This window comes from Trichosurus vulpecula, chromosome 5 (assembly GCF_011100635.1).
Source record: "Trichosurus vulpecula isolate mTriVul1 chromosome 5, mTriVul1.pri, whole genome shotgun sequence".
Classification (NCBI taxonomy): Eukaryota; Metazoa; Chordata; class Mammalia; order Diprotodontia; family Phalangeridae; genus Trichosurus; species Trichosurus vulpecula.
In genome coordinates, this window is record NC_050577.1 from 84,043,508 (window position 1) to 84,068,253 (window position 24,746).

Here is a 24,746-nt window from a genome sequence, read left to right on the forward strand (position 1 = left end):
TAAACCAGTATGGCTGGAATGTAGAATGCATGAAATAACTATGGAAAGCTGGGGTTGTGAATTCAAGGCTGAGGGGTTAGTGTTTTATCCTAGGGGTAATAGGGAACAACTGAAGATTCTTGGGTAGGAGTAATATGGTAAGACCTGAACTTCAGGAAGATTACATTGGTAGCCATATGGACAATGACATGGAGAAGTGAGAGACCAAAAAGGGGAAAATCAATTAAGAGGCTACTATAGTGGTCCAGGCAAGAGATGATCAGGGTCTGATATAAGGTTTTGACAATGTGAAAAAAGAGAAAGCATTAGATATGGAAAATGTTATGTCAAGACTCCACAAAACCAGAAAACTAATGTATAGGAATTTAAAGACATAAAGTAGACCATAGAAGATAAAATAATAACAGTAAAACACATCATGCTTTAAGATTTACAAAGAATTTTCCTCACAACAATGCTTTGAAGTAAAAGGCACAATCATTATTATCCCCATTTTGCAGATGAAGAACCTTAGGCTCTGAAAGGTTCAGTCTGATAGGCCCCAAGTCCTAGCAGCTGATATGGGATTCAAACCAAGTTCTCTCCAGAGAGAACTGTAATACTGTACTATAACACTGCCACCTCTTAGACTAACCGTTCATTGAAAAGCATTTGGTTTCTAATCAAGAAATGTTTGTGGAAAACATGTCAGTAGCTTCCTACTCAATCCATTATGGACCTATCATTCATGAAGGCATTTAAACTCTTCTGAAACCTGTTTACTGACCTCCTGAGGTTGAGTTTTGCTTGTGTGATGTTGAAAAAAATACTTCCTTTTAATTTTCCCAAACCTACAACTCTTTAAGCTTTGAAAAACCATTCCCTAGTCCTGCTTTTCTGGTCTGTTATATTGAAGTAAATTTATTTTCAATTTATCTTTTATTTTAATTCTGCCTTTTAATTCATAAGCCATAGACCTTTAACAAAACATTTACAGAAGCACATATCCTGGTGGCAAAGAAGTGCTAACACAGGGAGTATTGTTTCCAAAATTCCAGCTTTATTCCACTAATTGAAGAATGGCTAAATAAAATGTGGCATAGGAAAATAGACAATATTATTATAAATTAAGAAATGACAAATATGAGGAATTAAGAGAAACCCAAAAGGTATGGCTGAAATAATACAGAATGAAAAAAGCAGAACCAGGAGTGCTATAGATATAACTACAACAACATTCCCTCCTCATTCTCACCTCACAGAAGCCTTCACATCCTTCAGGAAACACCTCAGGCACCATTTAGTTATTTCATATTATACATAAATGCATATACATACACACATGCATATACATGTGACATGCATGTTATAAATATATACACATACATATAAACATGTGTATGAATATATATATATATATATTCTGGATATACAGTACTCTTACAGGTATATGTTATTTCCTTAAGAGCAAAGATTGTTTCTTTTTTTTTTTGTCTTTGAATCCCCAGTGCCTATCTAGCACAGTGCCTGACACAACTTATCAATGTTTATTGACTGATAGTCTGGTTGATTGTTTGACCAAGAAGAACATTAAGAAGAAGAGGAATTCATAGTAACTGTAAAAACAAATACATGTCCTAAAGAAGATGTCATGAAACAAACTTTCCTCTTCTGACCTAGAAAAACCCCAAGGAAGTAAGGGGGCAGAATATTGCAGACATTAATATTATATTTATTTTTATTTATTTATATGTAATATTTATTATTACAATTATCAGATGATTAATGCAGTAGTAGTTTTTGAGGAAATCTTTCTTTGTTATAATGAGAAAAGGGGGAAAATGGAAAAGATTCATCCAGAAATTACTATAAAATTCAAAAACATAAGGCATGAATAAAGCTTATTTTTGAAAAATTATGTACTCACCTGCTTAGTATTTCTTTTGCCAAAGTTTCTTATGTACATATCATACTCATTTACTGGTGGCAGATCCAAGAGAGAAAAACTAAATGAAAAATCCAAGTCAATCAGTCGAAGTAACTTTGCGCTGCGTGTCCTTTAAAATGAATTAGACAAGAGACCACAAAATTAAGCAGCATAGTATAAGTATTCATGATCCTTTAATATTTTATATTAATATTTCTACATCTCAACTATGTACAAGACATAGAATTACTCTAATATCTCAAATGCTGCCTTTCATCATTCTTATCACCTGAATTTTCCACAGCTGCTATCGCAAATCTTTTTCGATAGTTCTCAATCCCATCTATATATCTCTTATTCTCAGGAGATAGGCTAACTCTTTACTGAGAAAACAAAACCAACTGAGGAGAATTTTCTGTTTCTTCCACCTTTATCTAAAAAATTCTGTGGATCTTCTCTTGTTCCTTTCCTCCTGTCTCAAAAGAAGAATTGTTCCTTCTTTCCAAGGCTAAACTTTCCATTCATGTTCTTTATCACATCTTTTCCAACCTTGGGACCTTGGCTCCATTAATAACCCACTCCCTCTCATGTATCTTCAATCTCCCTCTTTCCACTTGTTCTTCACCCTTTGCCTAAAAATATAATCAGATCTCCCCATCTATAAAAAAAAGAGCCATCCACATTGCTTCCTTGGCATCCAATGACTCCTTACTTCAGCTCAGTCCTTCTATTGTACCTGCTCTCCAAAGTTACCAAGTACTCCTAATCAGCGAATTAAAGGCCTTTATTATCTGCAGGCCTCAGTCTCCTGGATCCTCAGTAATATCTGACACGCTAACTTCCTCCTTCTTCTGTAAACTCTCTTCTCTCTTGGCTCTCCTCTCCTACATTATTCCAGTTATACTACTTCATAGACAGAATTTTACAATAGAAGGGATCTTAAATATAATATAATCCAGCCCTTTCATTGTCTAATTTAAAAACTGAGGCCCAAAGATGTTTAAAAAAACCTTACCTAAAACTAGCGGCATGACTGGAATTGAAAGAATCCAGTTCCTTCACACTACCCCAAACAGCCACGGATTACTTTCCCTAAATGTGGACATTTCCCCAAGGTTTAATTCTCAGTCTTTCTTTGTCATTCTCTTGCTATACTCCCTCCTACCCCACTTCAGCCTCTATGACAATGATTCCCAAAAGTATACTCACATATATCCCCAACCTATCCCAACATAGCCAGGTCCCAATTTCCAATTGCCTGGTGGACAGTCCTACCTGTTTTCTGCAAAGCATTTAGCACAGAGCCCTCACACACAGTAGGCACTTAATAAATGTTTACTGACTAAAAAGAAAATCATTTTGCTGCTACCTACCCTAAATGCCGCTCCCCCAAGATACCAATTCCTCTCCAACTTCCTTATTTCTATTAATTGTACTGACCATTTTTCCAGTCACCCAAGCTTATAACCTTTGAATCATCTTTGGGTCCTTAGATTCTCCTTTCTTTCATCTGCTAATTCTTCCTTGGAAATGTCTCTTCCTTTCCATTCCCATGACCACCACGCTAACACAGGTCCTTACTTACCTTAACCTGGAACTACTTCAATAGGTTCTTAGCTAGTCTGCCTGCTTCCAGCCTTTCCCCCTCCAATCCATGCTGCATTCCTCTCCCTATGGGAACCCAGGAAACCACAGAGAGGAGAATGTGTCAGTAGTAACTAGTTTGGCTATCTACTAGGTAATGTTTTGAGATCTCCTGAAAGACCCCAAACTATTGGGTGGGACCTTGGAGTGATGACAAAGTTTCATTAATGTATCAGAATATTAATTTTATTTTTGCATTTAACTTTGCATTAAAGTAGCTTAACAATTCCACTGTATAAACTATATTTCTATATTGTATTGTTTTTTGTATATCTTACACGTACCCTCTATTGTATTTGCTTTTTTCTCTGAGATGGAACTTTTAAACAAATTTTTAATACATACTATTACCAATAAAAGGAATAACATGAAGAAAACTCAGAATTTCACAATGCTTGGCTCCTACATACAATCCCAAACGTACTTCTGCCTCAAAAAGAAAATACTTTCTTTGTGTGTTTCCCAATTCTCCTGAGAAGAGAAAGGTGTAGATAATCATTCCAATTTATTCTCATTTCATAAGATTTATATTAGTTGCTTACATATGTGTGTATACACATGTGTACATGTACATATATACATGGGCATATGTATATGAACATATATACATACACATAAACAGCCAGGATACAAGGGGCTGGGGCTTCTCTCACAGGTTTTTGACCTTGAATCATCATGACCAACAAAGAAGAAGGAAAGCCATGCTCAACTGAATCAAGGTTGCATCCTTGTTGAGGATCCTTTCAACGCAATGAATGTTTTCCCCTACTGTGACTAAGCAAAAGTCCTTTTGTTAATGTCAGATGGATGAACACATGTCTCATTCAATTTCCATCTCACACCTGACTTACCATCCCGAGCCTACAGATATAACACTTAAAATCCAGCTGAATGATTACACTGTAATTCTAACTCAGACACTACAAATGTTCACATAGTGGTTCGTTTCCTAATTACTTAGATGGTCAGGTTGAACGGAACACCTTGGTTAAAAAAAAGACAGGCAGTTTTATTTTGTGAGAGCCACTACTATAATGGGAGCCATACTATTATTATGTTCTCATATTTACCAAATCATATTTTCCTGTTTGACTAATGATTCTTTGGAAACATGCTTTTTAGGAATGGTACCAAAAAGACATTCAGATAATGAGAAAAAACCTTACTTTAGAGGATCTTGATAACACCATCTACATTCTCATTTTTAACCCCTCACAAGAGTCAGCTCATTTTCAATTTATTCACATTCCTCTGAACGTTCACCTTCAAAAGGCACCCTCCTCCGAAAGATCTTTTGAAAAAGACCATACTCTAATTTAACACAGTATAATTTATATCTGAAAAAGAATAACTACAAAATAGCAACAGCATGATTTTGTAGAAAATATAATACAAACTACATAGGTTATCATTACTAAGTGGTTAGGTATTAAAAATATGACAAAAATGAAGAACAGAATTTTGGTAAAATCCATAATGGCATAAATTTATTCAGGCCACCCACCGCTGTTTAAGGGCATGATTCCGACAACTTTGTCGCTGGGAAGCTGCAGCAAAGTCCATAAATATTCCACAGAGAGAGCCTCTAGAAGGAGATTCTTTTGCTTCTGAATGAAAATGGAAATTGTTTTGGTGAAGTTCTATATTAAAAATGGAAGTAGGTTTGGCATAGAATAGATTATTAGCACCTCTAACCATTACATTTAATAGGACATTAATTTAAGATTAATAAAAACAAGTCATAATAAAAGGATCTGTGCCATAAACATCTACAACTTTTATAGTTTTGCTCTTTAATCTGAGATATTTATTCAATAAATATTTATTTGGCACTATACTAGTAGCTCTGCAAGAAAAGGGAAGTACAAATCACATATCAAATCACATGTTTTAAATAACTAGAATACAAAAAAGAGCAAAATAATGTGAAGAAAAAAAAGAAAAAAAATAATGTGAAGAATACCATACATGCTGAAATGACTGATATTTTTTACAACTCTCACAATGCCTTAATAAATGATTAACTAGTATCTAGGCACCCTGAAATTTCAGTGTTTAATATATGTTCATATTAAATAATTTGTGTAATCTATTAGGCTATTTTCACACTGACCTATTTTAAATAACAATGTATTTCATAGTATGTAATTAGTTTTGAAAGCAAAGTTAAAAAAAATAATTCCTCCAGGAGAGCTTCTTAGGTATTAAACATGTAATTCAGACGACTTGGTATGGTGCCAAACTATGGTACCAGACGACTATATGGTACCAAACTTAAATATAGTAAATCAATACTGCAAAACAAAATCTTGTGGTACTTAATTGTCTGCTATGAAACTATGGTACTTAAAGGAAAATACACAACAGTTCTCAGCAATTTAGAGGTATGATATGGAAGTTTTGCAAGGTAGTCATTGGAATTTGGTTTGATGATGACATGGTGCCTTCTGGAGGTCATTAAATTTGGATGTTTCCAGGCAACAAAGAGCACTCTGCATAAATTATTAGGGCCAGCAGAAATGAAATTAGATAGCACTATCTCCAATAAAAGCATCTTTGCTTAACAGAAACCCATTAACACTATTCCAAAATTAAGGAATTAATTTACAAATTCTATAATATAGCACATCCCAATTAAACTACATCTGCAGGCTTCTTCCCATACCTATTTTGTTCCTGCTATTGCCACTACAGGACGCTACCTTGCTATACCATATGTGCTATAGCTAAATTCTTGTGGAACTAGGGTCTAACTATGAGCAACACTTCAAGAAACTCAAGAAAAGATGCTATCAGCCATCAGATAAGTCACTGAATGCAGTCTATGTGCTGATCACTGTTTGTTGTCACTTGCTAGACAACTATTTAAAATGAAATAATATATGTAAAGCACTTTCTAAAACTTAAAACATGACATGTCAGTTATTATTATTACTATTATTAATATACAAATTGTGTATTAACCTATTTGGCTTGCAGAACTGAAATATTTCCATCAAAATTTGTTCTAAAGAAAACTTCTAAGTGAATCATTTTTTTGTACACACAGTTGACTCATAACTAGCAAACACCAAAGCCAGAATCCACAGCCTCAGCTATTAAGGGATTGGACACTTGTAAGCATAACTTCGTGTGTTTATCTTCTTTAAGCAAAGATATGCTTACAAAATATATGGGCACAACCAAGAAGAAATGTAGGAAAAGAGGCCAGTAAGTTCAAGTGATAGATAAAAAATAAACAACATTAAGACAGATACACATACACACACATATACACACATACACACACACATATATATATATATATACACACATATACACACACACATCCTTCAGTCAAGTTAAAATTTTAAAGAATTTATACTTTGTGAATAACTGAAGTAAATTCATAAAACTTAAGAGATTGCTACTCTGTGTACTTCTTTCATACTTCTGATGTGATAGAAAAATAAATAAAGGTGGTGTAATGGCAAGCAAAATGGGACTTTTCCCTGTTCTTTGTTTGAAAGGGCAGGTAAAGTGGGATCTTTTTGTCTTGGAGTGTTTCTCAACACTAAGACAATCGAGAGTCATTGAACTGGATATGATGTGGTGCCAATGGTTGGAGCTTTCCCACACTCTTGGTGTTAGTGATTTCTCACACTCTAAATGGTGAGCCTTGAGCCCTCAGGGCCTTGAGACGGGTATATAAAATCCAAGGTTGGCGTTTGACTTTTGGGGTTCACTCATTGAAAGAGTATGGGTGACAAGACTCTGGGCAAGCCCCTGAATTAACCTTCCGGTTTTGTAACCCAGATAGATAGATGTTGGTGCTTCTCTGGTAACTATGTATTGCTATGGATAGACTGGTTTGTGTTAGTTGATCTGTTTATAATGTATGCTTGTATTTGCCCTGAAGTTCAGGAGCTGATATTTTCTCCCTGAACTAAGTGAATGATATATGCATGTTTAATTAAACTGAAATTGTTAACCCCTGAAAGTTGCTTTCCTTAGAAAAGCAGATCAAAGAACCTGTGTTAGCAGCCCTTCTGCATGCTGGTTGTTGTTGGTCTTACACAGCCACAGTAGCTGCTAGCAACATCGTTGTTACAGGTGGAGTTCAAGCAGACAATTATAGTGCCAGAATTCCTGGCACTCTGGTATCCTTTCACTTTCTATAATTTCATCCTACAACTTTCTTGCAGTATTATTCTAAAATTTTGAGTTGTATGGGCTATAATTTTTCTTAATGAAAATCAATGGGAAAATAGGATGCATTTAGAAATCTCTTCGCAACAAACTTTGTTGAAATATGTCTAACTCCATATTGGTAATTCCTAGCTATGTTGGAGAACCTTGCTCCCCCCAACCACATTTCTGAATCCCATGGGCCATTATGGTAATTTAAGTTCATGGCTCCATTATAGAGTCAAAAAGGAGACAGAGTAAGAGGCAATTTAAAGTAAGGGCCACAGTCAAATCAAACTAGCAACAATATCAACTGCAAGTAAAGTACTACACTAGTTTCTTATACAAAAAAAGGATGAAATACAGTCTAATATAATTGCTTGTAATTCTTGGCTTCTAACTCCCAAGTGGTCTCTATTAACCTGAACTCAGATACTGTCATTCCTAACAATCAATTTACTGAGAACCTAGTAAATCTCAATTATGCTTAGACAGTGAATCATCATAAATCCATAAAAATCACTTTCACCAATAACAAATTGATTTTGGGACGTGAATTGATTATATGTATTGCTACCCAAATAGCTTAAAACAATAAAAAATTGCATTTGCTTGTATACCTGTTCTTGGTTCTCCTTCATGTTCTGTGTGAAACTGCTTTTGAATTCGCTTTGAGGGTAATGTACCAATTCTTTCATTTTCTGCATTAATGGCTCTTTGGATTTCTTGTATCTCCATTTTTCTGGCTAGAGGAATTTCTTCATCCCTTTCCTTTATCTGTTCTTCAGCACCACCACCACCATTGTAGTCGTCGTCATCATCATCGTCGTCGTCATCATCATCATCATCATCATCACCACCTCCACCACCACCACCACCACCACCACCACCACCACCATTATCACCATCACAATTATCAAAATCATCTTCGTAGTCCTTCAAAAAAAATAAGGATTTTACTGATTTTTTTAAGGTTAGTTAAGCCTAACTAAAGTTTAAGCAATTTCAGAGATTGTTTTTAAAATTCAGGAATATTTCCATTCAAATGACAGAATCACTAAGGAGCAACTTCATTATGTTGGTGACCTTGAAATTAAATAATAATATTTGTTAGAAACCCCTCAAAAGTTACACTGTTTTAAATATTTGTGGGTATTTTAAAATGAAAAAAAGAAATAACTAAAATGGATCTGCTGTTAACAGGATTTCCCCACAAGAAGACTTTAGTTTTTAAGTAATCTAGAAATCTAAATTTTGGACCAAAAACAATCTATAAAAACAGAAAATATGTAATTCAGTTTAGCATCATATTTTATGAACTTTCTATGTTTTGTTACATTTTGAATTATGCTAGGAAAATTGTATCTCTTTCTCTCTCACACACACATACACACACACACACACACACACACACACACACACACACACAGAGAGAGAAAGTATCCTGGTGTCTTGGAAATTAACTATCCAATGTTACCAGATTCTCAGGTATCATAAAGAGAACATGCAAATGCATATAAATATTTTTGGACAGAGTACAGCTGAAAACAAAATGAATTTTATAGTACTTGGATTGCTTTATACCATTAGGTTTAGTTAAAAATATGGTAAGGTATTTATAGACAAAATTGTATTCAAATAGTTCAAATATAGAATACTAATGGTAATAATGAGAAATGAAATGCAAGTAGGAAACTGCTACAAAAAATTACTGCTAAGAATCAAAGATTCAGGCTAAGAAAAAAGTCTAGTTTTTATAAGTACTTCAAAATCATCTTCATAATTGGCAGTGTAGTCATCAGCACCATCATTTTCTAAATCAATGTCTTCCTTTTCAACATCCTAGAAAGGTAAAAACAAAATAGAGGATAAACCAAAGGGGGTAAAAACTGTTAACCTCATTTGAACCTACTGAATGGGTTAAATTAATTTTAGTATTTTTCTACTTTGACTAATGAATATTTTTGACAATTTTATAAATCAAAATCCAGGTAAGAGGTAAAAAAATCTCAAAACATTTATGAATTAATACTATTGTTCTATCAATATAAACATGAAAAGTATAACATTTTTAAAATGTGCTTTTACTTTACACCATATTTTTTCCTAGCATCATAACCAATGAGAATTAGGTTTTTTGGTAGCTTCCAGATTCCTGGCAGGATCTACCTATGCTGTTCATGCATATTGTCCTCACAAGAAAATACCCCATTTTTATACTATTGATTGGTACCCTGAAGGGAAAAAAGATTGGTGAACTGAGATAAATTTCAGCCTCCATCCTTGTCTGAATTTTTACAGATTCTGACTTACTAGAATTTGAATTTAGAGGTTCTCTTGGTCAAAGAGTTTGTTCTTCTCCTGTTCTTAATGTAGTTGGTTTGTAGGAATAAATATAGCATTATTGTTTTATGTTCTTTTTTTCCTCAATTTTGTGGAAATAAGAATTTCATATGTAGACTTTTCCTCACTAAGATCAAGAATAAACCAATAAAATCAAATTGTTGTTTGTCTTTCATTTTCAAAGAGAACTGATGACATCATAAGTGATGACTTGTGCACGAACTGGATTTATGTGAGGCAGAGCTGCACAAAGTTGTCAGCCTCACTCTCTCTCCAGTCATCGAAGTCCAGTTGCAAGACAAAAGTCAAGATGACTTTCAATGGCCCAGAATGTGATGGATGACCTTCCTATCTTCACTGCCTGACCAAGCTCTAAGCACCCTACAACACCTGCTTCTGCTGCCTTCATGGACATTGGAACAAATTGTTCTCAACTGCCCATTCCACCAAGGGATGTCTTCACATGTTTGCAGTAGACATTATCTAACTCACCAATGAGTTTGAGGCCTGTAGTTTACCCTCAACCTGATTAAGTTCATCTGCCAAGACAGTTTTATTGAGGTGTAGTTGCTGCACATGCTATAGCTTCTTGGAGCCACAGGTGAGAATTGGGTGACATACGAACACCAAAGGTAGATGAGCAGGTCTGAAGTATATAGGGTGTTCAGAAAGGACTAGCATATGTCAGACACTATGCTAATGATTCTCAAAAGGAAAAATGAAAAATACTCACAACTGTATGAAAGAATGCTTCAAATCACTAATGATAAGAAAACAATCCTAAAAACTGAAGGGAAAGCTACCAGCTTTTCCTTATAGAGAGAAATGGCCATTAAAGCCAAAACAAAGGAAAAGGATGGAGATGTAGATTATTTTACCTTTGATTTGGCTGACTCCTGTTGGGCCCTCAGAATGATTTTATATGGAACCAACCTTATTTGCAGTGCATAGAACCTGAGAACCAGAAGAAACTCATTCCAGACCTCACATAGGCATAATGTGTTAAATTCTGGGGTCTACATTTTTAGAAGAATATTATAAGCTGGAATACACTGAGGGTAACTAACAAGCCAAACCCATCGGTGAGTTAGAGAATGTCTACTCCAAGCATGTGAAGATGTCCCCTAGTGAAATAGTAGCACGAGAACAATTTTTTTCAAAGGTCAAGAAGATGGCTAAAGTAGGCCCTGCGGAGTGCTTAGAGCTTGGCCAGATGTTGAAGACACCAAGGTCTTCACTGCATCCCAAGCCATCATCAGTGGTCTTGATTTTTGTTCTGCCACTGGACTTCAGTGACTCTGAAGGAGTGAGGCTGATGGCTTTGCATAGCTCTGCCTCACTTAAATCTATTTGACTTGTGGATCAAAACATCACTCTCATGATGTCGTTGGTCCTCTTCAAGAATGATGGATGAACAACAACCAGGTACATGAAAATAACAACCTTTCTGAGTCTCAGCTTCCTCATCTGTCAGAGTATATGATACCAGTAATACCTCTCTTCCAGGGATGCTGTAAGAATCAAGAAAGACTCCATATAGAAGGCACTGGCAAATCTCAAAGAAATATAGTAACTATTGTCATTATTATTTAAAAGACGTATTTTCTTCCTTACATCAGTTTCCTCACTTGATTGCCTTCGGGCAGATTTCCATACTGACATTCCTTCATCACCAGTGTGCTAAAAGATACATAAACAAAAATTGCAAACAAAGTAAAGAGTCTAAAAAGTAGACTTTAATGTTACATATTATACAGGATCTTGATTAAAAATATAACTAGGAGACATCGTATTTGTCTAAAAGAAAGTCTCTAGGGAAGCCACTATCTAAAGTTATTCAAATACTGTTTGAAACTGAATAATAATATCCATAATTATAGAGGATGAAAAGAATTCTCTAGAGTGAACTTGAAATGTCCTACAGGTGAGCTCTGCCCTCATGTTCAGAAAATCAGGCTGATACATTTTCATAAGGATAGGTCACATTAAAGTTTTAGTTGTGCTGATTTTCAAGAAACATTAATTACAGCCCTGAACATGTGGTGAATAAGAAAGACTCAAGTATTTACCGGGTATGCATTAATCATAGCTATCAATTTTCAGGACACAAAAGCACTATAAATTTTGCCTTCTGGCCTTATTACCTTGATAATAAAGAGTTAATGGATGAGCAATTCATTCCCAGGAAGTGGTATTCTCTCCCATTCTATCTATATGTTATCAGACAAATATGTTTGCTCATTTTGCTTAAATGCACTTCTTTGCCTTAAGAAGTTCTATGGTGAAGTGACAGCTTGAGAGTGGAGGAAGGGATGGTACTGACACGTGGTAGTGATATATATTTTTAAAACAATAAAACACCTTCAAAGGCGAAGGCATGCATGGACTTTTCTTCATACTTGAGAGTCACTATACACATATTTTTTAACTCCTCTGAAACATTAGTAATATATTACAGAGATTGACTCATTAACCTATTGAATGCTTTGTGACTCAGACAAATCATAAATATCATGATTCTATTTGAAAAAGCAAGAGAAAAAAATAATTTTCACTAGTTCACATTTAAAGAATTCTTAATAAATGTTCTTATGAGGGAAAAAAACATTATGTTCTCCTCCCTTTGAATTTTAGACTGATCCCTTCATTTACAATCAAACTCCAAGTTACATTAAAGTTACATTACAGGAAAAAAAATTATATAACTTGAATCCTAGAAACTAAAACATTAAGTCATGAAAAATTGTGGATTAGAGACCAGTGATCAAGATTTGATAAAAAAACAAAGGTACTAAACAAGAAGGAAAACAATAAATACTAGTGAATTTGTAAAAAAAAAAAAAATAATAACACATTCTACCAATTAGAGGTACAAATATTTCCTTGGGCAAGTTAAACCTACCAATCATTCACAATTTACTGAATTGAATTACTTTAGTCAAATAATCAGGTTGACCAAAACTTCCTGTAATAAGTAGTAACATAAGAGTTTTGATGAAATAGGAAAGGAAAAAGAAGTAATTTTGGATGAGTACTCAAAGGAAGGCAAGTATAGAGGAATACCACAGTAAGGGACATTAATGAGAGAGCTAGATTACAGGATAAGAGCTAAAAGGAGGGAAAGGGGTTAAAAAAATGAGAAGGCACCAAAAATAAATTTTAAGGTTTTGCCTAAGACACCAACTGAAATTGGCCATGCTACAAAAAACATAACTCAGCAGAACATAGAGTACATACCAGAGTAGACTTACAATGACCAATCAATTGGTCAGTAAACATTTATTAAGCACCTACCATTCTGTCTTCTTCTACATGTACTGTCTATGCTTCAACAAGAGGATTTTTCTAATCAATAAGCAAAAATGCTTAATACTATCTTTTAAATGATTAAGGTTTTGCCTAAGAATGATCGGTCTATATAAATTTAAATCATTTAGGGTATGTCACAAGCTGAAAATGGCCATAGTGAAAGAAACATGACAGCATAACAGAAACACCTAAAACTGGGGGTCAAACTGTCTAAATTAAAGATGAAAATTTTTCCAGAAAAGTAGAGTCTTCCCTCTAAATTTAAGGTATGAATTTCTCACTCTTCATCATACCATGACCACACAGTAAAAGATAAATTGCTTTAATTATGTGCACATGGTCCTATTTCTTATTCAATCATGACACTCTGTTAGGCTACAAGTATTTAGTTTATACACTCCTAACTTCATTTTATAACAAAATATATGTGACTTATTAATTCCCAAAGCAAATTGTTTCACCTTTCTTCTTGTGTCTTTTCCACCAGTCTTTCCTGAATTCTCTGCACGCCTAGAAACCAAACATCATAAAGTTTTAGATACTAAGTAAGACTCATCATATTTTTCACATGACAGAAAGAATAAGTATCTTTATAGGCAAAATATTAATAAGGTTTCTCCAGACTAAAAAAGTCTAAGCCTGTCATTTTAAGTATTTATGGTTGAGTCTGTACTCTATCTTTGGGAGGCTTTTTAGCAAATCCCTGAACTCTATTATATATCCCATCCCAAATTAGACATAACGTGAGGCATAGCTCTACAAATCAACATGAGCTCCCCTTTAGAACTAACTCTTATCCTGTTGTGTACTTCTAAATGGCTAATTACCTAGCTGGCAAAAAAATAAAGGCTATCAACAATTTTGACATTTAATGTTTGCGTTTAATTTTTTTTTTAATTAGAGCTTTACAAAGCTTTATTCTTATTGAATTCTGAGCAAAAGCTTTTCCATACCTTTTAATGCTCTTAAGCAAAAGTTCTTAACCTTTTTTGTGATGGCCCCTTTGGCAGACTAATGAAACCTATGGATTCCTCCTTATGATAATGGGTTTTTTTAAAATTCACAAATGAAGGAACTGCTAAATTTCAGTTAGAAGTAAGTGAAAGTGAAGATGTAATTATTTTCTCATCTAAGTTCACAGATATCCTGAAATCTATCCATAGACCTGCTGGCAGTCTGTGGAGCATAGGTCAAGAAATCCTGCTCTAAAGCAAGAATTAGCAACTTTTCAGAAGTGGGGGGCCAAGTTGCTAACATCAGTTCTTCACAAAGGGAAGGATATTGAGAATGATACAGACAAGTGCCTTTGATTTAAAAATTCTTCTCACTCCACCAATATTTAGGTTCATTTACCTTAAGAATTCTTTTTAATTATAAAAATTCTGTGGAACAGTTAAACCCATAATTCATTCATAAGTTACTATAAATTCATTTTATCAGTTAAGATCTCAAGACATAGCAAACAATCTTAAGGGCATCTTTTGATTTTGGGAGGAAAAAGGCTGGTGCCCTTTGATGGAATAAATTGGGAAGAGAATATAAGAAAGGCGTACAAAAGCTCCAGGAACCCCACAGCAAGAGAAAATGGGCCCTGGGCATTGGAACATATTTTTTAAAAGGAGGCATCAAGACAACAAAGATAAACTTTATGGAATTTGCAAATTTGCCTAAAACCTATATTCAACAAAAGAAATAAAGAACCTAATTGCATTCTGGCCAAATTTTAAAGGGAAAGCCAAATGTCTTTACTCATAACAGTCAAATGAAAAAACTCTTTGTAATGACCACATTTGTTATATTCCTATCTATAGGGAACATAATTAATTATTTCATGCTTGTGGAAAAAGAAATAAATAGCTCATTTACAAGTGCTATAACTTTTTCAAGTTATTGGAGTATACTAGATAATAAATCAATCACCCTTTCTGGCACATTATTAATATTCCCAAGTTGGTCATACTTCCAAAAAATATGCAGGGTGTAACTCATCACGGACAAACTCCGAACAACAGAATTATGGAAAATATAAAATAAAGATATTTTCTATTTCTAATTGCTCTCTAAAAGTTTCCTTTAGATACCAAAATCTCTCACTGCATTTAAAATAAAATTTTAATTACAATAATCACATAAAACTTTTCAGGAAGACAATTATTACATACAATGAGTCCCCTCAGGGAAGGGACTGAACTTCCTCCCTTTTGTATTTATATCCCCAGCACTTGGCACAGTCCTTGGCACATAGTCCAAGTATTTAATATATGCTTTTTCATTCATTCATTCACCTATAATTTACTCTAATTAAAATTAGAGCCAACATGTAGAGTTTGTAAGCAAACTCTAAAAGAACTGTGAGATACGCATCTGGAATCAAATTATTCATCTTCCTTACAGGCTGCCAGATATACTTTCTCTTTTGAAATTTGCTCCTCCACTTCTGTGTTCACTAGTCTGTGAAACAAAATAATAATGAATTTCATTATTTTTTTAACTATCATTAGGAAAGTATCAACCATAAAACAGATATGAATTCAAATTTTAAAACAGTACCTAGAAGGGAGGGGGGGGGGAAAGATACACTGGGAAATGAGTGCTATGTAAAAATAAAAGTTATCAATAAAAATCAATGTTTTAAAAATAACATATAATGCACCTATAAAAAATATGAACTGTGGTTCCAACTGGTCCTAACCTATTTGATGATCTAGTAATCTCTGAAATAAATTAGTGCCCCATGCCTGAGGGACAGATTTGAATAAAGGAATGCTAACAATTATTATTTTTCAGATAATTCCAAGAATTTATAATAATTCCTTTTTTAAAAAAATATAACAAATTACTAGGTATTAAAATTTTTGACAAATATCCTTATTGAAAAATTGCTTATAATGACATAATTCCGTACATTTCACTTTTAACTTTTCAAGATGATCCAAAAATTTCTATTACTGATATATTGATGCCCTTTACATACAGGAATATGGCAGATACTTTCCTTTTTCTATTCTGATGAAATAATCACACTGGAAAGCTCACTTGGTCTGCATTACACAGACAATATTTGTACATCAAGAGACTTAAACTCCTTTCAAGTCAACTGTCCCAACTCCAAGTCCCCCCTCCCCCCCTCCCCCCCATCCCAATCTACTAAGCTACTCTGAGCACATTCCATAAAGAGGCAAGTTCGGAGGCATCCCTAACGAAAACAAGGAGTACGTATTGAGGTCAAGTAGAAGACAAGGTTGGATAGATATGGTGGGGCCAGATTTGGGAGTCAAGTAGATGAGTTTGGACTTCATACAACAGGTTTTTGAAGACAGGAGTGAAGGATGAAAGTCTTGTTTAGGAAAGATTGGTTTGGCAGTGGTAGGGAGAATAAATTGAAAGAAGGATGGATAGGAGTCAGAAAGACTAGCTATGAGGCAGTTATAACATTCCATATTTGAGGTAATAAGGGTCTAGAATGTTAAGGTCAGATTCAGGAGACCTGTTCAAGTGTTTTAAGAACTCACTGAGACATTCTCTGTAGCCAATGGGAGATTTATGAAGGAAAAGCTCTACAAGCCTCCTCAGCAAGAAAGCTAATTGAGAACCCGATATTTGGGGAGTTATGCTTATAAAGAGGTTTCAGAATGATGGTGTAGTTTTAGAGGTTTTATGGAGGTTAATGATTAAAGACAAAAGAAGAAAGGATTTTATAACACGAATGAGAGACACAAAAGGAATTCTTTATGGCCCAGGAAGGTGGATTCAAGATTAGATGGGGGGAACACAGCATAAACAATTCTTTTGGTACAGTTTAAGAAGTTTTATGGTATTTCAAGATAAGGGGGAAAGGACTTTAGGACATGAGCCTCAAACCCTTCAGAAGGGGCTTCACAAAGTACTGGAAAAGCAATCTTTAATATTCTTTTAACTCTTAGGGTACCATTTGTATCCAAATCATAGATTAGGATGGAATAGAAAAGAAAATACTAAGTGAGAAAAGGCACTTCAAAGTAAAAATGACAGGACAGGGTGACTGGATATGGGAAATAAAAGAAGGCAATGAATCTAAGTGACTCCAAGATTTCAACCCCAGGATAACTAGGATCATCAACATAAATCATTATGCCTGAAACCATTTGAAGAGATAAGTTCTCCAAGACAGGAAGTATATGGAAACAATAAGGGAACAGGAGAAGGAAGGGAAATCAGGAAGGTAAAGACACAAGTACCTAGAAGTGGAACCAGTAGAGTAGGTTCTATTACAGCAAGGGGAATTTTAAAAAAGAGATGCTTCAAGTCAAGAGGGTCAAATGAAGCAGTAAGGCCTGAGGTAATTAAGACTGAGAAAGTCTTTTAGCTTTGGCAGTCAGGAGGGCTAAGTACCTTTCAAGAGAACAATTAAGAGTATGGGAAAGAAAGCCAGCTTCCAAGGCATTCAGGAGAGACTGGGTAGTGAGGAACACAGTAGGGGAAAGCAGAACTGGATGCTGTGTGGAAGTGGGGAGGAAGTATTAGGGGGAGGGAAGGAGGATAGTTTTGGGATCCCTAGAGGGCAGTCTGAAGACACTGGGCACCTGTGAAGCAGAGGAGTGGGGTGGTACCAGGAAGAGGAGGAAGATACTGAAAGGGAAGTAGAAAATCCCCAAATCCCTATAAGAGACAAAGATAAAGGGCAGTCAATCATGACATTTGTCAGTGAAAGGAAGGGAAAAAAATGGAGCAGAGCTAATGTAAGCAACAGTTTCAAGTGAATTATTTTCAGGATGACATTCTTAACATGATTTTCTACCCATCTATATACTATAATTTTAATTCATAAAGCTTAACTCAGCTTCTAAAATTAGAATGATAATAAAGACTTTAGTAGGAAAAGCAGATGACTAAGTGCGAATTTCTTAAGTGTCAGTTCTTACTGGGGCTTCACCAATCTTGCTCTGTAAGCCCAAACACTTACTTTACTTTTCTGTTCTAGAGGTTTATAAAATAGGGCTAAGAGTCTACAAAATAATAAATGTGAAAAAGTCTTGAATTCATGTGAAGAGAAGCAATACATAAATCTAAATTATTGTAAGAAAGTAGCAACAAAAGAAAAAAGACTTGGTTTCTAATTCACTAAAGAGAGCCAGGAAATGAACAGATAAATTATTATTGATTTTTTATTTCTTTGAAATTCAGTAATGTATCCAGAATCATGTTAAGTAACCACAGCATTTAAATCAACATACAGGTATAACAATTAGACCCTTTACAGTCAAGAGTAATTTTATATAAAGTGATAATAAAGCCACAACTTCCTGCTCTTTCAACATTATTTCCAGAGAAGTTCTGAGTACCTCAAAGCATTTTTCATTAATTCATTCAACATATAAATGACAGCTAACAGCTTTATTTGTCAGTACATCAAGATTTCATCATCTTTCAATACTAACCAAACAATCCTAATTTCAGTTATGTCTGTCTCCAATATTTGGAACAATAAATCTCCACATTCGCTTCACTGGAATCAAATGTGACTCTGCCACTCACATACTGGTATCCAGTAGGATGCACAAGCTGGAGGACTAAATGATAAAATTCAGTTTCTAAGTAAGATAAAATTTTACCTTAGATTCCTTTTTCTTCCTATGTTCTTCTTTAGATGTTTTTTCTTTCTTGTCTGTGGTATTTTTTGGTCTCTCATCCTCAAAAGAAATTCCATCTTTATGTCGTTTTTCTTTATGTTTTTCTTCCACATCCTTGTCATAGGCCATGTTTTCTTTTTCTTTTGACACTTTTTCTCTTTTTTCCCTAGTGCTGCTTTTTTCTCTATATTTCTTCTCCTGTTCTTGTTCCTTTTGCTTCTTGTGCTTTCTTTCTCCATCTTCTTTGTGCAGATAATATCTGAGAGTAAACTCTTTATTTTCACCATACTGCAATATTTAAAAATATTAAGTTGGATAATTTCTAACCATAAAAAACATGAAGTCCTCAACTACACAGAAGACATAGTTTACCAGTCATGAGAAGAAAAAATGGATATATTTATATGCCTACAACCGCAACTGTAAATCTCTGATTTACATATATCCTTTATATATGAATGGCTAGCCTTGGGCAACTAGGTGGCACAGTGGATAGAGTGCTGGGCCCAGAGTTAGGAAGACTCATCTCGCCTGAGACACTTACTAGCTGTATGACCCTGGACAAATCACTTCACCCTGTTTGCCTCAGTTTCCTCATCTGTAAAATGAGCTGGAGAAGCAAATGGCAAACCACTCCAGTATCCCTGCCAAGAAAAAATCCCAAATAGGCTCATGAAGAGTCAGACAGGACTGAAAAATAACTAAACTGAACCTTACCTAGGTGGTCAGGAGAACTTTTCTTCATCAAGTCTATAGACCTTAACATAGCCTAGGACCAACTTACTGCATCTCACCTTAACCCAGTACAGCATGGAAGTCAAGGCAAACTTTGTACCATGGTCATTCCACTGATGCCAGAACTATTGTATGCTGAATGTGTTAATGATAAACATCTTCAAATGTGTTAGTTATGCTTATCACCAGCAAAACCGGAGAGGAGGACTAGAAAGACGGAAGGCAAAGCAAACCGTAACTCACCATCATACCTGATCCTAAGTCAAGGAGGCTGAAAGCTATATAGGAAGTTTCATAGGAAAGGAAGATAGGTTACTTCAGACTAGGGGTGATCAGGAAAGGTTTTATATGTTCTACCAAATTGCCCCCTACTTAGGTTTCCTTATTTCTTTTCCTTGAGCTATCATTCAATTTCCCAAAATTAGAAGTATTTCTTTCCTAAAATAGCCTCTTGTTTGTCATCCTGCCAAGCAGGGTTTTGGGCTGAGATCTCTCTGGTCCTTCTGATTTATTGTGAACATTTTCCCTTAGCTTCCAAGAATGTTATTTAAAATGGACCTAGGCTTTCTCTGGGATGTTTATTTTAAATTCTTCAACTTTTTTCATCACATTTTGTCACAATTGTCTTAATTACTATGTGACCTACTACTGTAGGTACATCTGTCCCTAGTTGCCTTTGGTACTCAGGAAAAAATATAAATACAAAAGAAAAAACAAACCAGTATATTTATTTTCTTGTAAAGCCTAAGACTACCTGTCCTAGGAAATAAGTCTTCAGTATTCTTCTAAAAACCTCTCCATCTCACTGAAAGGAAGTATTTCAACAGTCTATAGTCTTTGCTTATTTTTGACAATTTTTCCACTTCACTCTCTTTGCCTAAAGGAATAGTTAACTCTGTCACCCTGATACTCCAAACTCAGGAAGATGGTGTCCTCAAAATCATCAAAAGAACATAAAACTGGGAGTCACCTTGTCCCAACTGTACCAAACTAACTAGGTGAATGACCTTAAGCAAATCACTTAATTTCAGTTTATCTGAAAAATGGAAATAACAGAATTTAAAAGATTCCCTAGTCTAGGGTTCCCCCAAGTAGCCATTTCCTTTTCCCCAGAGCTGTTATTAACTGCCCTTCAGCAGCATAGCAATCACCTGTGTGCTCTCATTGATTCATTCAACAAACATGTTTGTAGTACTATATCATGATCTGCCTTCCACTGACTTGACCTAATAGATTAATCAGGTAGCTGAAGGCTAAGGACTGAAGCATTACAACAGGTATGATAGTTAGCTTCTCCAGTATTTCTTCAAATTTTTCTCTTCAGTTAAAGACTTCCATCAGTCTCTGACAGGTCATAACGGGTCTAAAAATGTTATTTGCTGCTGAGTGCCTGACATTTAGCTCAGACAGTTCCTCAACTCCCTTCTTTTAATGGGTCTGCCAGTCATCAAGATCGTACTTCCTTTCTAGCAATCTCATTGTTGTAAGAAGATGAAATGTAAAAAGACCACATAAAGAAATCATCAAACAAGGTCAAGCAAAATACCTGAATTCCTCATTCGTACTGTCTACTCTGATAATGTTCCCTTTTGCTACATTTCCCTGATCACTGTGAATCTAGGACCCAAATGTCACTAGGGTAAAGGAGAAAATCCTCTATATATTTATTACTCATTGTGTTCTAGGTACCAACTCTACTAATCCACAGATAATCAAGAGTTCATTCCATTTACTTCATGGGCTTGTCCTGATCTGTTCACATCTTATGTTTTGAAGAGTTCAAAGAAGAATACTTTTTAGTCATAATTACTAAAGTCCCCCCGCCCCATTTGGAAGCAATGTAGAATTTAGTTCCTACTTGGTTTACCTTCTTTTCTCGGTACTTTCTTTCTTTGTCTTCATCTCTTCTTTCAGAATCATCTTTTTGTTCTTTTCCTCTAGTTCCTGTAAAAATGAAAGTTTTCTAATTTACACTCTAAACACAGAAATTCTAAAACACAAAAGACATGGTTCTATTAGGCTTTTGCAGTTTTTCAGTATTTTTGTATATATTAAAAGATTACTCCTCAGTGGCTATGGTTCATTGAGTAAGGAAAGAATTGTGAATGCATGAAGGTCCTAACACTTCCTAATAGTGGGGTCAAGAGTTATGGCTACAGCCAAATGTTTACACCATTTTTCGAAGGAAAGAAGGACGGAAGGAAGGAGGGAGAGGGAGAGGGAGGGAAGAGAATGAAGGAGAGAGAGAGAAGAGAAGGAAGAAGGAATGAGAAGACAAAATGATTTTATTTTGAGGGAAAAAAAGATTATTCCTAATTATAAGGGCTTAATATTTATTATATTTTAAATATTATATCTTACCTTAGAGTTCTTATGAATTAATAGTAAATTACACATAAAAAGTTACTTTTTAAGATAAGACTAAAAAGTTCAACCATGCAGAGTATATTACACAAGGAAAAAAGCAAAACGATATTTTTTATGTTTAATTGACATTTCTTATTTCCTGGATAAATGGTTTTTTCCCTTTTAACTTAAGATAAAATGTTAAACTGACATTGTTCAGTAAATGAATAATTGAGATTAGGAGCTTGGATTGACAATTAAAAAAATGGGCATAGATTTTTATATCTTACACTAATTTCTTCTTATTTAATAAAACATGGCTTGTATATTAGACTACCAAGCACTCTAAAAGCAACAATAAACAATATCATGAAATAAAAAGTTACTTTTTAAAATGAAGTTGACAGTTTCTTAAGCAACATACTTTCCATCAGCATAATATAATTTTCATTTATTTATAGGGGAAGTTAAACTAATTCAGGGCATAAGCAAAGAACCAAACAGATTGGCCAATGTTTCTACAGAAATCTTTTCTCATTCTAGATGCAAGTTTGGGCTCTAGAATCTGAGTAGTCAATGTGCTATATGAGTAATTTAAAATGACACTTAAGAAGATGAAGTCAGGAAGAGAAGTTAGGCTAGAGTAAGTACACAAAAAAGAAATATGAACTAGAATAGACACAATTCTGAAGGCACTGAAAGATCATTTTCAGGCTATATCTAAGAGAAGAAGATGCCAAACAAATAGAAAAATTATATATGGTATCACTACCCACCCACCCCCAAGAAAAGATGACTAAGTACACCAGCAAGCACCTCCCCACATACATATCAAGATAATCTTCATAGAAAACAGGCAACAGGAAGAGGAAGGCTTTAATGGACAATTTTCTATACCGAAACATACATTCATGATTACACAAATTACTAAGAGGTATAGAAAATACAAGACCCTACAAGATCTACTATATGTTGATTACAAATGAGCAACTGAGTGGTAAGAAAAAGATGCAGGTTTAAAGGCCCCTTTCCAGGAATATGTATCCATTGAACATGTTAAGATAATACAAGATTCCTTCATAGATGTAACCACAGAGACAAGTTTGTCCAAAAATCATCTAATTATTACTAACAAGCAAGACATAAAACAGGGAGACATAGCTTGGCAAAAATTTCACTATAGGAAGGGATGATGATTCTTGTCTCTCCCTCAAACCCCCACCCCACATTTAGCCAGTGGCCAAGTCAATTTCACCTTTCCAACATTTCCCACATCCAAACCCTCCTCAGTATCTACTTGGGCTATTGCATTAAGTTCCTTATTAGTCTCCCTGCCTCCAGTTTCTCCCCTCTTCAATCCATCTACCATATAGCTGCCAAAATCATCTTCCGAAGTCACATCTCTGGAACTCAGTTATGCATAAAATTAGCAGATAGACTAGATGGTCTTTAAGTTTCTTTCTAACTCTAAATCTGTGGCCCTATGTCTTGAGCACAGTCCAAGTAAAAGAGGGATTTCCCTATAGATCAGAGATTCTTAATCTTTTTCAGTGTCTTGGCCTCCTTGGTAGTCCAGAGAAGCCTATATGACTGTTTCTCAGAATAATGTGTTAAATACAGAAATGTATGAAGTTACAAAAGAAACCAAAAGTTAGTGAAAATACATTTGTAATTTTTTTTCCCATCCAAGTTTATAGACTCCAGGTTAAAAACCCCTGCTACAGGTGATGTCCTCAAGGTATGCTTGTTTGGGAATTATATTGGGCAGAATGCATCAAGCCCCATTCCTGCCAAATCCTCCTCAGTGAGACTCACGATTACTTAAAAGAGATAGAAGAGACAGGTTTTGCAATTCACACATAGGAAAATAAATGAATGAATAATACCAATTATCCCAACTGTGACATGCATTTGGATGAATTAGTCCATTGAATTAATTAACAATGGCAAATGGACAATGAGGTGGGGCCAAACTTGATTAGAAAGAGAAAACAGGTAGAACTGGCATTTAGGAAACTGTGCAAGGCTTTCAACAAACATAATAAAATTCACGGAACAAAAAGTCAAGAATCTCAAGGGAAAATAAGGGAAAATGGAGGAATGAAGGAATCTTGAACCACACTACTGTGTGGTAATCATCAAAACCATTTGGTAATAGTTAAAGAATACAAAATTTGATCAATGGAACAGACCAAGGAAGCAAGACCAGAAATAACAGAAAATTGTAGACCGGTGTTCAATGAATCCCAATACACAAACCACTGAATGCAAAGATTCTCTATTCCACAAAACAGCCAGGAAAACTAGAAAGAAGTTTGGCAGAAATTAGGTTTAGAAAAACATCTTACATTACACGTTACACACAAAACACAACTCCTCTATATTAAATTTAAAGATCAGAGAATGGAAGGAGATACCTTTCACAGGTATGACAAAGGATAGAGGTGATTATAAAAAGCAAATAAACAGTCTCTGATAAAGGCCTCATCTCTAAAATATACAGGGAACTGAGTCAAATTTATAGGAATACAAGTCATTCTCCAATTGAGAAATGGTCAAAGGATATGAACAGGCAGTTTTCAGAGGAAGATATTAAAGATATCTATAATCATATGAAAAATGCTCTAAATCTCTATTGATTAGAGAAATGCAAATCAAAATAACTCTTAGGTGCCACATCTCTCCTG

General features: G+C 34.9%; 1 protein-coding gene across 1 annotated transcript in view; it reads right to left on the bottom strand.

Annotated features, from left to right (window-relative positions):
• DYNC2I1 (dynein 2 intermediate chain 1) overlaps positions 1-24,746 on the bottom strand; it is a 90,894-nt gene that overhangs the window by 47,852 nt on the left and 18,296 nt on the right. Inside the window, exons 4-12 of the mRNA XM_036761963.1 lie at positions 21,581-21,657; positions 18,961-19,266; positions 15,762-15,820; positions 13,831-13,879; positions 11,675-11,740; positions 9,482-9,559; positions 8,338-8,653; positions 5,055-5,157; positions 1,907-2,036 (exon numbers count right to left, since the gene is read on the bottom strand). Of these exons, the coding sequence (XP_036617858.1) occupies positions 1,907-2,036; positions 5,055-5,157; positions 8,338-8,653; positions 9,482-9,559; positions 11,675-11,740; positions 13,831-13,879; positions 15,762-15,820; positions 18,961-19,266; positions 21,581-21,657 (1,184 nt within the window). The remainder of the gene's footprint in view (positions 1-1,906; positions 2,037-5,054; positions 5,158-8,337; positions 8,654-9,481; positions 9,560-11,674; positions 11,741-13,830; positions 13,880-15,761; positions 15,821-18,960; positions 19,267-21,580; positions 21,658-24,746) is intronic.